General features: G+C 36.7%; 1 protein-coding gene across 3 annotated transcripts in view; it reads left to right on the forward strand.

Moving 5' to 3' along the window:
* Positions 1-16291, forward strand: part of LOC121427444 (DNA-directed RNA polymerase, mitochondrial-like) — a 35986-nt gene that overhangs the window by 16519 nt on the left and 3176 nt on the right. Inside the window, exons 14-25 of one of the 3 annotated variants that reach the window (XM_041623833.1) lie at positions 356-491; positions 808-941; positions 1405-1505; positions 2343-2463; positions 3804-4000; positions 6613-6691; positions 7117-7239; positions 8295-8417; positions 9055-9132; positions 9904-10092; positions 14024-14190; positions 15278-15376. In XM_041623833.1, coding sequence (XP_041479767.1) covers positions 356-491; positions 808-941; positions 1405-1505; positions 2343-2463; positions 3804-4000; positions 6613-6691; positions 7117-7239; positions 8295-8417; positions 9055-9132; positions 9904-10092; positions 14024-14190; positions 15278-15376 — 1547 coding nt within the window. Of the gene's footprint in view, positions 1-355; positions 492-807; positions 942-1404; positions 1506-2342; positions 2464-3803; positions 4001-6612; positions 6692-7116; positions 7240-8294; positions 8418-9054; positions 9133-9903; positions 10093-11861; positions 11967-13734; positions 13840-14023; positions 14191-15277; positions 15377-16291 lie in introns of those variants that run through there. The other 2 variants (XM_041623834.1, XM_041623836.1) reach the window with 2 other exon arrangements.

Raw genomic sequence — 16291 nt, forward strand, 5'->3', positions numbered from 1 at the left:
CCTTAGTGAATATAACGCCGCAATTGAAAATACAACGCAGTTATAATCACTGAGGTGACGTCAAAACCTAGAATATACAAAATGGGATCCTCGCAGCTATGATCACGTGATGGCGTATTGACCTGTCACTGATTCAAATCTACATGAGCTATGTAATATTAGATTATTAATATTACATTATATTTCCTTAGCATACGAGCTATGTAATATTAGATTATTAGAGCTATGTAATATTACATGAGCTATGTAATATTAGATTATATTTCCTTAGCATACGAGTAGTGTGACTCTAATATTTCTTACACTTAAGCTGATAAAATGATAATTTATTTTCATTTATTTACTTCTGATACAGCCTCATCCTTCATTGGTAGATCTCTTCCAGACAGCCAAGGATCCAAACCTTGTGTTTGATACCAATATGCTTCCGATGTTAACCCCACCCATCCCATGGACATCTGTTAGGTTTGGTGCTTATCCTCTTAGCTCCAGTAAGTACTGTTGAAACTCTCACTTTTTGTGTATTCTGGTTGTGTGAAGAGAATCTTTTTGTGCCATGTGTCTTTAATGATAATAATCTTTGTTCACATGGCTGGGGATATGAATTTAAACTAAGTGAGGGTTGGTGTTTATCCTCTCATCTTTTATTTAGATTTTAATTTTTTTATTGACAGTTGTGTGAACAGCTTTCCTGTGTGCCATGAGTTTTGAATGGCAGTGATCTTTGTTCACAGGGCCAGTGATAAAAAAGATAATCACAGTAACATCAGAATCATGTTTCTTTGTGATTTCCATCTCTCCATACAGCTAAGATCATGCGTAGCAAAGACGGAGCTCATCAACACCAAGATTTATTAGAGAAGACTCCATCCCAGGAGCTGTATCCCATCCTAGATGCCCTCAATCAACTCAGTACTGTGCCTTGGATCATCAATAAACCTGTAAGTATAATAGCTTGAATACTCCCCAAGGGGTGGAAAATGTACATACATCATTTGCTGGTAAGCCCAGCTTTAGCCAGAAGCTATTGTCATGATATATCTGATAAGTGATTTTAGATATTGGTTATATCTCTAGTGCATATTATAGAGATAAAAGAGAGAATTGAGTGAGGGAAATGTGAAGAATACTTCCTCAGTTTTGTGCCCAATACTCATAAGACCTGGCACACACATTGCTGATGGAGCTCAGATGTGTGGGACATATATATTTTTTCTGTGTCTGATACTGCTATGCCATGGTAACAACATATTACATGATTCTCTTATGAGGTGGTGGTAAGAGGATGAGGGTAGTGATAGCCCAGTTATCAGCATTCTATATTGGTATTCCAATATTTATTTTCAACATACTGTTCCATTTTCTCTATGTGAGCATGATTTGTTTGGATTTCTTTGTGAATAGGTTCTGGATACAGTGATATCAGTATTTAGGAATAATGGGAGTAAAGATCTTGATGTACCTCAACCAGCCTCAGCTTGCCCATTACCACCTAGGATAACAAGGTACGTGAACCTAATCACAACAGCAGCATCATCATCCCCATCATTAGCATTATCACCATCATCATCATCATCATTTTGATAGTCATATATATCACTGTGACCACAATTTTCATCGTCACCTTCATTATCATCATCAGCACCAGCAGCATCACTATCATCATTTTCCTCATTATGACCGTCATCCTCATCATCATCCTCACCATCATCATCAATATCAACAGCAGTAGCATCATCACCATCATCATCATCATTGTCATCACTATTATCACTATAATCATCATCATCATTGTCATCACTATTATCACTATAACCATCATCATCATTGTCGTTGCAATCATCGTCATCACCATTATCATAACTACCTTCATCACCATCATTGTTATTACCATCATCATTTTTCTCACTTTCTTCTTGTCATTATCATCAGTTATAAAAGTGGACCTTGTTCAAGTGTTCATTGCATCTGGGATGTTAACAATCAGTCCCAGAAGTAAATAATCATATCCAATTGAAACACATTTTTGCACCCAATATCATACATGTTACGACACACTCCTTATGATTTTTCTATCAATAATTCCCAAGGCACCATTTCTCATTTCATTTTAAGGCAAAGGGATTGTTTGTAGATTTAAGAAAAAATATTGGTTTCCATTAGGCTGTAGTAATACATTACAGTTCTATCTTTGGGCCTTCTTTTCACTCTGAACAGGGTATTTATGGAAACAATGTTAATTATTTTTGAAAATTTACATCTAAACATGAATGATCTAGCCAACAGTTACAACCATAGTCTTTAAGTGTATTATTTTCATATTATGTGGTGTACATTTTTAGTGATATCTCTCGGGAGGAGCTGGCCCAGGTTCACCGAGAGAGGGCAGCAGCACGTAAACTACAAGCTGAAATGCATTCACTGAGGATGGATATGTTGTACAAGCTGTCTATAGCAGACAAGGTGAAAATTGATTAAATGATAACTTTATTTTATTGACGTTTATGGATGTATATCAATGATGCTTTGATCTGTGAAGATGACAAGAAATGTACTGCCTTATTTTATATGGTACTTTTTCAGTCTTATACCCATGAAGTATATTTTTATTTCCAATTTTCTAATGATTGTGAAGTCATTGAATTACTGTATATGCCTTTAAATTTTCTAAAAGATATACTTATTAATGAAGTCAGAAGAGAAGCGGTCCATTTATATTGTTACACTTGCCTTTTATGATCAATAATATAATAAAAGTACATTTTTTTGGACTTGACTGCAGATAGTGAAATTGATATGAATGAATTACCTTGTAACTTCTGTATCTGTAATATGTGATTTGACATCAGACACTAATATCAAACTAATAAAGTTTGAGTGACATGCCATCACAATTGATTTGTACATGCCTGTATTTGCAACAATATCTCTCTAACATTTAGAGCAGAAAAGTGTATCTTGATTGATTTAACCCTATCTAGGCCTGGGTATTTTGGGAGTTCATATGGCTGGGAGGGGGGGCTCCCAGGCCCCCCCCCCCCTTGAGATCTTGGCCGTCGACCGCGCGATCACGCTGAAAATTGGCATGCGGGTCGCCTGGGACATAATGTACAAGATTGTATAGTAATTAATTTCATGCGAATCGCCATGAAGTGATTATGCTAATTCATGCATAATTAGTATGCTAAATCATACTTTTCCTCTAACTCCCTAAGTAAAGCTCCAAATGTACCAATTTTTTGTATAGAAACTCTTTGTGGTGTTCTTAGCAAGTGTACATGAAAAAAATTGCGGTATCAAATAAGTTTCTTCTGTATTGTTTTTTGCAATTTCTTATGTATTTCTTTGTTTTTTTAACTTTTGTTTTTCCATTGTTTTTTTCAATGAAATTTGTTTAAGACTCTTCTGAGATCATAAAAAAACAAGAAATAAATACATTTAGACCAGCAAAACTAAAAATAATTATACATTATGAATTTTGGTTGAAAGCACAATTTGCATTGACTTTGTACGCAAATTTTGGTCTGACATGCACTTACATTTTTTGGTCTGACATGCACTTACATAATGTTGCGTAATTTCGGAACCACGTACCCGGGTGACGCAAAATTGGTCTCAAAAGTTGTGCAAGACTTGAAAAAAAATAATCGGCGAGTGGCGTGGTAAAAAAATTTCGCACAGAAAAAATATCACACAATTTGTTGAGGGGGGCCCTTGAGGCCCCCCACCAGCATAGATAGGGTTAATACTACAGAAGACGAAATATATTTACTTTAGGAATTGAACAATTTTGTTTGTTCCAGGTCCGGGATGAAATTGTGTGGTTCCCTCACAACATGGATTTCCGCGGTCGGGTCTACCCCTGCCCACCCCACTTCAATCACTTTGGCAGTGATGTCACCAGGAGTCTTCTATTATTTGCACGGGGGAGACCCCTCGGTGAGGAGGGATTCAGATGGTTGAAAATCCATCTTGTCAACCTGACTGGCCATAAGAAAAGGTGAGCAACTTTGATATTTTAAATGGAAAAGATTCAAATGAAATTCTGGTGAAAATTTTACTGTCTTATTATAATAATAATAATATAGGTGTTACGTACACTACTGATTCATAAGAGCATTCAAATAATTAGCCTGGTTATGGATACAATCAAGGAAAGCTGGGGGAGAAAGATAAAACCAGAAATGATAAAGACCGAAGAAAACTGATTTTTGATTACAGATTTGATTCAACATTTATTAAATAACAAATTTAGAATTACAAATCACACAACACTGCCCACGCAGAATCTACCTGTTGAATGTAAATAAATGTAAAGAATGAAATAAATTAATCACTCCATGGAATACAGTAACTTCATTTACAATCGAAGAAACAGTAACATTATCCTTAAACAGATTTCTTCATAAAAGATAAATGAAATAATAAATATTTTGTACAAGAATATGATTCGTAAAATTGTGTGTTTACATAAGCATCATAAACAAAATAGTTTTCTAATTAATTACCTGACGCTATCTGTTAAATTGAAGCTGAACTCCTCCTCGTCTGACTCAAATTAAGAATCAATTAAAGGTGGACATCTTGAATACAAAATGAGAAATGACATCAAAGTAATTCTTTCAATGAGTGTCAAAATAGATATATGATTACGCAACAATAATACTCTGACGTCATAATAAACATACGATAATGTAACCATATAAGGTAATTCTTTAAATAAGTGTCAAAATAGATATATGATTACGCAACAATAATACTCTGACGTCATAATAGATATATGATAATGTAACCATATAAGGATAACAATTGTCATGACGTAATAATACATTCATTGTTTTCCTTCATTAAATCATAAAAAACGCTTAATTATATTATACGCGCTGCAAAACTTGTGTGCGCTTTGAACAGAAAACAATGGCTGCGCGAATTGTATCAACCTGCAATGTTTATGTTAACAAGCCAGCCGTAACGGTAATAAATCAAATGAAAAGAGATAATTAACTGACACATATTCAATAATTTCGATACAGAGTATTTACAAGATAAGAATATGAAATAGATCATCTTAAAGCAAAATTGATGTACATTCATAATATGAATTTCCACTAAACGACAATAGATATGAATAGATACAAGAGTAAAATATTGAACATACTCATAATATTTCAAGGTGCTCAGAATGACATTTCGTCACTGAATACCACCGTGACGTAGTATTAGAACAGAGAAAATATTCACTATAACTTGCTCCTCGAAATTCACAAAATTGGTCAGACATGTCATTCAATTTACAATCATTAAACAATTACCACACAATGTAATCACCAATAATAATACTCGATCTTCACAAATATATCGACTTACCAATTAATAGAACATTCGCCAAAAATCGACAAAATTGCAAGAGAAACAAATGTCGTCTGTCACTGACTTTTCATGGAATTCGAGCTGACGTCATACAGGTTGTGCGCAGGCGCAGTTGATTTGATAAAAAAAAGGAATATTCCAGTCGTGCGGGGGGAGGGGGGGTGAGGGTGTAAACAAAGTATCGTGGCAACAGAAAAGTAATACATATTCATATACGAGATAAATGCATATGGTAATAAACCAAAAGTAGTAATAAAAGACGAAATCATTATGATAAACTTCAAGATGAACTTTCTCATTATTAAGTTAATAATAATGATGGTAATAATAATAGATAAATTCTTTATCATAACATAGGGTATCTTTATTGCGCACATATCCACCCTGTTAGGTGCTCAAGGCGCTCCTATATTACCCGGCTAAGCTAGGGGTTCATAGCGCACACAGCTTTTTAAGGAATTACTTCCTACCGGTACCCATTTACCTCACCTGAGTTGAGTGCAGCACATTGTGGATCAGTTTCTTGCTGAAGGAAATTACGCCATGGCTGGGATTTGAACCCACGACCCTCAATTTCAAAGTCTGAAGACTAATCCATTGGGCCACAATGCTCCACAATGCTCCAATAACAATTATATTGTTACTGTCATAAGGATATGTGCTGAATCATTGCAACCATTGTTAGTAGCCATCCAGTATTCATGTCTATTGTTTTACCTCTATTCTTATGTACCAACTCTCACTTAGGGAGAATTCCAAGAGGGGCAATTCCATAAAATATGTACATCAACCCCCCCCCCCCCCCCAATGTATGTAACTGTCATCATATTTTCTGTGTCTGATTTCTTGTTCTTTTGAAAGTCTGTAATGTTCTCAAAGGACCATGAGTTGGTCAGTTTATGAAGTGAAGTAAAACTTGAGAAAAACGGGGGTCGGATGTACAAAAAGATTGATTATTTTATGGAATCGCCCATTTTATTATTGCATTCAGTAATTGAATTGGTTAATTTGAATACCTTGGCTCAGTGCTTGAATGAGGACAATATGTCCCACTGATAAAACATCTATTTTTGTTGGATGAAGAGATCTTTGACCCATTTTATAAAGAGTTACAACTATGCTAACTGCCATATTTTGGTTACTACTATGGAAACGTGGCTCAGCGGCCAATCAAGGTTTCAATAGTTTCTACAATAATGGCTAAATATGCTCTTTCTTTTTTATTTATTTCTTATTGTATAGGTGTGCTGTTGAAGAGAGGCTTCAGTATGCTCATGATATGATGGATGAGATTATTGACTCAGCTGATAGACCTCTTGATGTAAGTTGATGTAATTAAAATGAGTTTTTACCTTCTAGCTGGCGTTCAATCAAAGAACATCACAAATATGGCCAATACTGTGCCACTTGAAACTAACCAGCTTATTGAAGATTAAGGTCAACTCTGTATTATGTTACTGAAAGTTAAATCACTTTGATTGATATATGAATTTCTATCCCAAGCAACAAATGCAACTGATTTCATTCTTTCTCCCAGTTTGGTATTTATGCCTTGACTTATTCAAATTGCTTTGCCATATATGAAATTAACAAGAAAGTGATTATGATCTCCAAGTACATTTAGCAGGCAGATAGAATCGATTTATCGTTAGTGGCCTCCTCTTCAAGTTACAAACAAAATGAGGATACTGTTGTGTTGAATGGGGATGATGTTCTCAAAGTGATCGATCTTTGATTGGTTTCTAGGGCAACAAGTGGTGGCAGGAATCTGACGAGCAATGGCAGACGTTAGCATCGTGTATGGAGGTTACCAAGGCGATAAGGTCAGGTGACCCTGCATCGTACGTCAGCCATCTCCCAATACATCAGGTTAGAATGTTATTCATTCAAATGATTTTAAATCTCTAATTTTACCATCGTCAGAGGCACTTTCCCCCATCAGAAGTTTACTAACAGGAATAAAACAGAGGTCACAGGTCACCACTCGTGGAGCCAGTTTCCCATCAAAAAGATTTTGGACAACCAAAGAATCATATACGGAAACTAGAGTGAACACAGCCCCTTTTGTTCCCCACCCCCTAGATCTTTGATTGGTAATAATCATAAGTGGATAAATCATATTTTTACAGATCCATTTACATGTAGCTAACAAAGTCATCAAGTAAATTGTAATATAATACATGTAATATAATACAACTATGTTTTCAATTGCTTTCTTTGTAAAGCCTAGGTGAAGTAAAAATGTAGGCTTTGGGTTTTAAAGGACAAGTCCACCCAAACAAAAACGTGATTTGAATAAAAAGAGAAAAAATCAACAAGCATAACACTGAATATTTCATCAAAATCGGATGTAAAATAAGAAAGTTATGGCATTTTAAAGTTTTGCTTCATTTCGCAAAACAGTCATATGCACATCTAGGTCGGTATGCAAATGAGGAACTGATGACATCACTCACTCACTATTTCTTTTTTATTTTTTTATGTGAAATATGAAATATATTTTTTTCTCGTCATTTTCATGTGAAATGAAGTTTCATTCCTCCCTGAACATGTGGAATTCCATTATTTTAACAGTTTGTGCTTCAGACAAGGGGGTCCTAATCGTCAAATTTGTAAAAATTGAAATATTGTATAATTCAAACAATAAAAAACAAAAGAAATAGTGAGTGAGCGACATCATCGACTCTTTCATTTGGATGTAACTAGCTCGTTCATATAACTATTTTGTTAAAAGTAAGCGAAACTTTGAAATGTCATAACTTTCTTATTTTACATCCGATTTTGATGAAATTTTCAGCATTGTGCTTGTCTGATTTTTCTCTATTGATTCAAATCAATATTTTTCTGAGGTGGACTTGACCTTTAAGTTCAAACAAATAATGGTAAGAAGTTCTACCATTCTTTTTCATGTGTCAATCTTCCAGGATGGTTCCTGTAATGGTCTCCAGCACTATGCTGCCTTGGGACGTGATCTGGTCGGAGCTCAGCAGGTTAACCTTCATCCATTTGATGTACCACAGGATGTCTACAGCGGGGTGGCTCAGATGGTAAGACTGGATTTATGACATGTTTTATGGAAAGGGCAGCATGGCTTATTCAAATTAAACAAGGGTGTTTCAGTCGGGTTGTTGTTCAGTCATTTTGTCTGTGTGATTCAGGGGCACATCCAGGATTTTCCAAGGGGGGGCACATTTTCCCAAGGAAAAATAACCCAAAAATAAAAAAGGACAATTCATCCAAGAAAAAATTGACAAAAAAAGGGTTTTCTCCCCAAAATAAAGAACATTTCGTCCACAAAAGACTTTGGCAAGCAAAAAAAAAGTCTTTACTTTTAAAAGGGAGAGGGGCACACTTGAGTTTTATCGGCATTAGTACATTTATGCTGTGCCCCCCCCCCCCCTCCCCCCGCAATCAAAATATTAATATTCATATTTCATTGAAATTGTTGATAAAATTGGTGTATTTCCCGTCATAATGCTGTAAAACATTAGCAAATAAACAAATATATGTTGTATCAGTTTTTGATAGACAAAACGTAAAAAGAAGTATGAGTTTAATGACGAACAGCGAAAGTGATGTATGATGCAAAGCCCTTTGTCAAAGTGAGAAATGTAATATGTGTGGTCGAAATGTGTGTCCAGGTCAGGTAGGATCTTTACTCTTTGATGTTTGTCTCTCTTATAGGTTGAGGAGCTGCGAAGACAAGATGCAGAGAAAGGAAACAAGATTGCTCAGGCCCTTGCTGGCCACATCAAGAGAAATGTAAGAAATTACTTTTTATTGTAGAGAGTTTCAAACCTCATTGACTACATACATACATTATGATGAGATAATGTTGTTATAGATTGAAATGATATTGGTGTTCGTTGTGTTGTTGATAATGGTGTTGAATAGGTGTTGCTAATGGTAATGGTGGACTAGTTAGGGGAAAGGTGTTGTCACTGGTGTGGATATTGGTGTTAATGATGGTATTGTAACTGTTCATGTTGGTGCTAATGTTGGTTTTGGTGTTATTGTTTATATAATTGTTTTGGAAGGTGTTTGTGCTGTTATTGTTATATGATGTTACTGTCACTGATAGTGAGATTAGTGGTGTTTGTGTTATTGTTTGTGGTGTTGGTGAAGATATCAATGGTGTTACAGGTATGTTTTCTTATAATCCATATCATTACACTTCAGGTTGTGAAGCAGACTGTCATGACAGTAGATTATGATGTTACAGGTCTTGATGTTAGTGCATAGTGTCATGTTTTGCTATTTGCTTTAGTGTTGGAGAAGGTGTTAGTGGTGTAATTTTTTCTCATAATCAATATTGATACACCTTTCCAGTTTGTGAAGCAGACTGTCATCATAGTGGTGTATGGTGTTATTGGTTTTGGTGTTAGTGAATTGTGTTATATTATGGTTATAATCCATATCACTACATCTTTGCAGTTTTGAAGCAGATTGTCATAACTGTGGTGTATAGTGTTACTCTTTTGGTGTAAGTGAACATTGTCATGTTTTCTTATTAATATCATTACACCTTTCCAGGTTGTGAAGCAGACTGTAATGACAGTGGTGTATGGTGTTACGTCCTATGGCGGCCGGCGTCAGATCCTCAAGCAGCTCAGGGAAGAAGACGACCTCACCATGGATCAGAAATGGTTTGCTGCTGGCTACATCACGCTCAAAGTCTTCCAGAGTCTTAGAAAGATGTTCACAAAGACCAGAGAAATACAGGTACATGTAATTCCAAAACCTCATAAGTGGTACTATACAGTCTGCTTAAGTTGCCCTTCCATAAATCACCTCAGTAAAAGCATATTTTTAGATCAGGATGGCCCATATTTGAAGTGCAGTTTGATTAATTCCATGGTATCCCTCAGTCTTAAAATTCAAAATTGCACTCACATTATATGTTTCCTATCTTTACTTGGCTCTTTCCTCATGTTTTAATGATAAAGAGAACAATTAAAGTAAGTATTCACAGTCAGTTATGAAGGCTTAAGTATCAAATAATCTGGCAACTTGTACTTTTAGAGATACCTGTCACAATTGGCTTTCTGTAGATAAACCACAACTTTAGATCAGAGTTTAAGCTTTGCAGTCCTAAGAGATTCTACTCTATTCTCAGCGCGAATTAAATCAACCTTAGGTTATCTTAAACCATATTATACAATGCCATTTGTCAACTCATTCACTTAGTAAAGATTGCTGATGTGGTTTACGGTACACCATGTGTGTTATAGAAACAGTGGATAGAAGAAGAGAAGACAGACAGTCAACCTGTCCGAAACGTCGAGTCTCTCTACTACTCATCATCTCTACTCGCCGACTCAAGCCAGCATCTCCTCATCAGCTCTACTACTCAAGCTGTTCTCACTCAACATTCCTTCTGGTTTACAGTCCTTTTTAGGACTATTTTCAAGAAAGAATACTTTACTCTCAAATCTCCACTTGCTCGCCTATCCATTTCTTCTCTTCTTCTATCCACTGTTTCTATAAAACACATGGTGTACCGTAAACCACATCAGCAATTGTACATGCCACCATGCAAACCTTCAAACAACATCTTAGTAAAGATTGTTCTCAACCTGCACAGAAAAGTGAACCCCAAATAATAGGGAGGGGGAGTTCATTAATATTGAATAAGTAAGATCTAACCTCGCTTCCTTGGAATTGTGGATGAACATTTATGTTAAGTCTGGGGTTAAACTTTGCTATGATTATCAGAATTCCAACCTGTGTGCCAAGACAGAGTGTTAAAACAATTTGAATCAATATTTTTCAAATTGATTGAGAATTAGGTTTTATATTAGAATTTCTTTCAATTGAGAGCAAAGGTTTCCATGCACCTGTCCCTCTTAAAAGAGAATGAATCCTTGGTCTCAAAAGTTGTGCAATACTTGGAAAAAATATGTCATAGCACTACGCGGCACCAGCTTTTCAGCTTTACAGATTAATTGTGAAATCAGGGCCTGAATTAGCCCTCCCCTCTCCCCGTCTTATTAAGATCAATCCTTCAATCTCTATTAAACACAACCTGTGTCTGTTTTTCTTTGCATCATGATCTTTAGGATTGGGTGACAGAGAGCGCTTGGTTGATCTCTAAGGCAGGTGAAACGGTAGAATGGGTTACCCCTCTAGATCTGCCCATTTTACAGTAGTATCATAAGACATGCTTATTCTTTCTGTTTCTTCCTTTGTATTGTAATCTTTAGGATTGGTTGACAGAGAGCGCTTGGCTGATCTCTAAGGCTGGTGAAACGGTAGAATGGGTTACCCCTCTAGATCTGCCCATTTTACAGTAGTATCATAAGACATGCTTATTCATTCTGTTTCTTCCTTTGTATCGTAATCTTTAGGATTGGTTGACAGAGAGCGCTTGGCTGATCTCTAAGGCTGGTGAAACGGTAGAATGGGTTACCCCTCTAGATCTGCCCATTTTACAGTAGTATCATAAGACGTGCTTATTCTTTCTGTTTCTTCCTTTGTATCGTAATCTTTAGGATTGGTTGACAGAGAGCGCTTGGCTGATCTCTAAGGCAGGTGAAACGGTAGAATGGGTTACCCCTCTAGATCTGCCCATTTTACAGTAGTATCATAAGACAAGTCTTATTCTTTCTGTTTCTTCCTTTGTATTGTAACCTTTAGGATTGGTTGACAGAGAGCGCTTGGCTGATCTCTAAGGCTGGTGAAACGGTAGAATGGGTTACCCCTCTAGATCTGCCCATTTTACAGTAGTATCATAAGACAAGCTTATTCTTTCTGTTTCTTCCTTTGTATCGTAATCTTTAGGATTGGTTGACAGAGAGCGCTTGGTTGATCTCTAAGGCAGGTGAAACGGTAGAATGGGTTACCCCTCTAGATCTGCCCATTTTACAGTAGTATCATAAGACAAGCCTTATTTTTTCTGTATCTTCCTTTTTATCATAATCTTTAGGATTGGTTGACAAGAGAGCTTGGCTGATCTCAAAGGCTGATGAGACGGTATTATTTTTTTCTGTATCTTTCTTTGTATCATAATCTTTAGGATTGGTTGACGGAAAGCGCTTGGCTGATCTCTGAGGCTAGTGAAACGGTAGAATGGGTTACCTCTTTAGATCTGCCCATTTTGCAGTAGTATCATAAGACAAGTCTTATTCTTTCTGTATCTTCCTTTGTATCGTGATCTTTAAGATTGGTTGACAGAGAGTGCTTGGCTGATCTCTAAGGCTGGTGAGATGGTAGAATGGGTTACCCATCTAGATCTGCCCATTTTACAGTAGTATCACAAGACGTGCTTATTCTTTCTGTTTCTTCCTTTGTATCGTAATCTTTAGGATTGGTTGACAGAGAGTGCTTGGTTGATCTCTAAGGCAGGTGAAACGGTAGAATGGGTTACCCCTCTAGATCTGCCCATTTTACAGTAGTATCATAAGACGTGCTTATTCTTTCTGTTTCTTCCTTTGTATTGTAATCTTTAGGATTGGTTGACAGAGAGTGCTTGGTTGATCTCTAAGGCAGGTGAAACGATAGAAATGGGTTAACCCTATCTAGGCCAGGGTATTTTGGGAGTTCCTATGGCCGGGGGAGGGGCCCTCCCAGGCCCCCCCTAAGATCTCGGCCGTGGACTGCGCGATCGCGCTGAAAATTGGCACGCGGGTTGTCTGGGACATAATCTACAAGATTGTATAGTAATTTATTTCATGCGAATCGCTATTAAGTGATTATGCTAATTTATGCATAATAAGTATGCGAAATCATACTTTTTACTCTAGCTCCCTAAATAAAGCTACAAATGTACTAATTTTTGGTATAGAAACTCTTTGTGGTGTCCTTAGCAAGAGTACATGAAAAAATTGTGATATCAAATCATTTTCTTATGTATTATATTGTTTTTTGCATTTTCTTATGTATTTCTTTTTTTTGACCTTTCGTTTTTCATTGTTTTTTCAATGAAATTTGTTGGGGACTCTTCTGTGATCATAAAAATCATAAAATGAATACATTTAGACTGGCAAAACTAAAAATAATCATACATTTATGAATTTTGGTTGAAAACACAATTTGCATTGACTTTGTACACGAAATCACGTTTTTGAGCAATTTTCGGTCTGACATGCACTTACATAATGCTGCGTAATTTCGGAACCACATACCCGGGTGATGCAAAATTGATCTCAAAAGTTGCGCAAGACTTGAAAGTAAAAACTCAGCGAGCGGCATAGTAAAAAAAATTCGCACGGCGAAAGTATCGCGCGATTCATTGAGGAGGGGGGCCTCCGAGGCCCCCCCCCCCCCGGCCTAGATAGGGTTAAACCTCTCGATCTGCCCATTTTACAGTAGTATCATAAGACGTGCTTATTCTTTCTGTTTCTTCCTTTGTATTGTAATCTTTAGGATTGGTTGACAGAGAGCGCTTGGTTGATCTCTAAGGCTGGTGAAACGGTAGAATGGGTTACCCCTCTAGATCTGCCCATTTTACAGTAGTATCATAAGACAAGTCTTATTCTTTCTGTTTCTTCCTTTGTATCGTAATCTTTAAGATTGGTTGACAGAGAGCGCTTGGCTGATCTCTAAGGCAGGTGAAACGGTAGAATGGGTTACCCCTCTAGATCTGCCCATTTTACAGTAGTATCATAAGACATGCTTATTCTTTCTGTTTCTTCCTTTGTATCGTAATCTTTAGGATTGGTTGACAGAGAGCGCTTGGTTGATCTCTAAGGCTGGTGAAACGGTAGAATGGGTTACCCCTCTTGGCCTTCCCATCATACAGCCGTATCATAAGAAGAGTCTGAAGCTTATCTCCCATGGAGGTCGCAATGTCTATCACGAAGATAGGAATAGTCAGAATGAGTAAGTGTGACACACTGCCATGGATATACTGTTTTTGCTGACCACTGTCAACATGTAACCCATTGATTGCTGATTTCTGTTAGTCCTGTTAGCTTCGTACAGAAACCACCCAGTTCAGTCGCCAATGGCTTTAGTTCAAATGCAAAATATATAAGCAATGTTAAATGGAAATTTTAGTGATTGGATACATAAAATATGTATTGTAATGTTTGGTTTTTAATTGTTATGGGAAGAGTATGAAGGGAAAGTGCATCTTAGAATTTGAATTCATAGAAGCTAGAGACAGGTCTTTACGGTACAAGTAGTTGAACTATATTGCCTGAGAGAACATGCATTTTGTATAAAGTTACATTTACAGAGGCTAGGTACTGATCTTTACCAAATATTTATTTTTAAGAAGAAATAGTTGAACTATTGTGCCTTCATAGACATGAATGTGACAGTTTGATTGCATGAAAATTTTATAAAAGGACAAGTCCAACCCAATCAAAAGTTGGTTTGAATAAAAAGTAAAAAAATCCTGCAAGCATAACATGGAAAAATTAATCAAAATTTGATGTAAAATAAGAAAGTTATTACATTTTAAAGTTATATGCACATCCTGGTTGGTATGCAAATGAGGAGACTGATGACAACATCCACTCACTATTTCTTTATTTTATTATATGAAATATGAAATATTCTAATTTGTCAAGGGAAACAAAGATTGATTCCTTCCTGGACATGTGGAATTAGCATTATTTTGATACTATATGATTCAGTCAAGTTGGTCCTTATCATCTAATCTGTTAAAAATTAAAGATTGTATACTTCAAAAAATAAAAAACAAAAGAAATAGTGAGTGAGGGACATCATCGACTGTCTCATGTGCATGTCACTGAATTGCGCATATAAATGTTTTCTGAAAAATAAGCTAGATTTTAAAATGTCATAACTTTCTCATTTTTCATCCGATTTTGATGAAATTTTCAGCATTATGCTAGTTTGATTATTCTCTATTTATTCAAATCAACATTTTTCAAGGGTGGACTTGACCTTTAATATTACGTGTATGTCTAAATCCTCTGGTCCCCTTTCACCCTTGCAGACGACCGGACACGATGAAGCAGAAGAATGCATTCCCACCAAACTTCATTCATTCCCTTGACTCGACTCACATGATGCTTACATCTCTCTATTCTCAAAGGTGAGTAACAAGGAAGGTTTATATTCAATTGGTCTAATGCCAATTCGTCTAACTACCAACTCGTCTAATATCATTTGGTCTACCAACAGTTCAATGGCATACTAAATATGACCGCAGCTGTAGCTCCAGCTGCTAAAGGTGCTGGTTGCATTCAAGGAATTATCCTTTCACCTTACCTGGGTTGATTGCAGCACAATATGGATGAATTTCTTGCTGAAGGAAAACGCGCCATGGCTGAGATGTGAACCCACATCCCTTTTATTGAAAGACGAGTCGTAGCCACTAGACCATGACACCCCCCATGAGGTATTCACCTCGCAGTCATCCTCACCCCTTCCACAATATACAAATAGCGAATAGGCATGAGTGCGATTGTGCGAGATTTCGCATTCGGTGAAAGAAAGATGCTATATTCAACGAGGCATTAGCCGAAATGATAACGCCTCGTTGAATAGAGCGTTTCTTTCTTTCACCGAATGCGAAATCTCGCACCATTGCACGAATAAGAATATTCGCTATTTGTGTTGTACAACGCCTCAGAATCTAGCGAAAATATGAAAAAAAAAGAGTTTTTCCCTCCAGTAATCTATGAAAAGGGAGCAAAAATATTGAAAGCGAAAAGCAAAATCCCACAAGCCGGGCCCACAAGCGCACATGATCTTGGACAGCATTGCGCATTTAGCCAGCGGGCTGTACGCGCATTGTCACCTTATTCAATGAAATCGCATTGTGATGTCACCTCCTAAAGCCGTGCAATGGTACATTTTGGATGGTACGTCTTGTGTGCAACGGTATGAATGTGTGACATTCAGCCTCCCATTTGATCGCGTACAACAAGCTAAGTAGGCGTTGTACAATATTAATCACCTTAACTAAGTGTTTTGTTGCTTGCTTAAACAAGGGTAGCAAAAAGGT

This window comes from Lytechinus variegatus, chromosome 14 (assembly GCF_018143015.1).
Source record: "Lytechinus variegatus isolate NC3 chromosome 14, Lvar_3.0, whole genome shotgun sequence".
Classification (NCBI taxonomy): Eukaryota; Metazoa; Echinodermata; class Echinoidea; order Temnopleuroida; family Toxopneustidae; genus Lytechinus; species Lytechinus variegatus.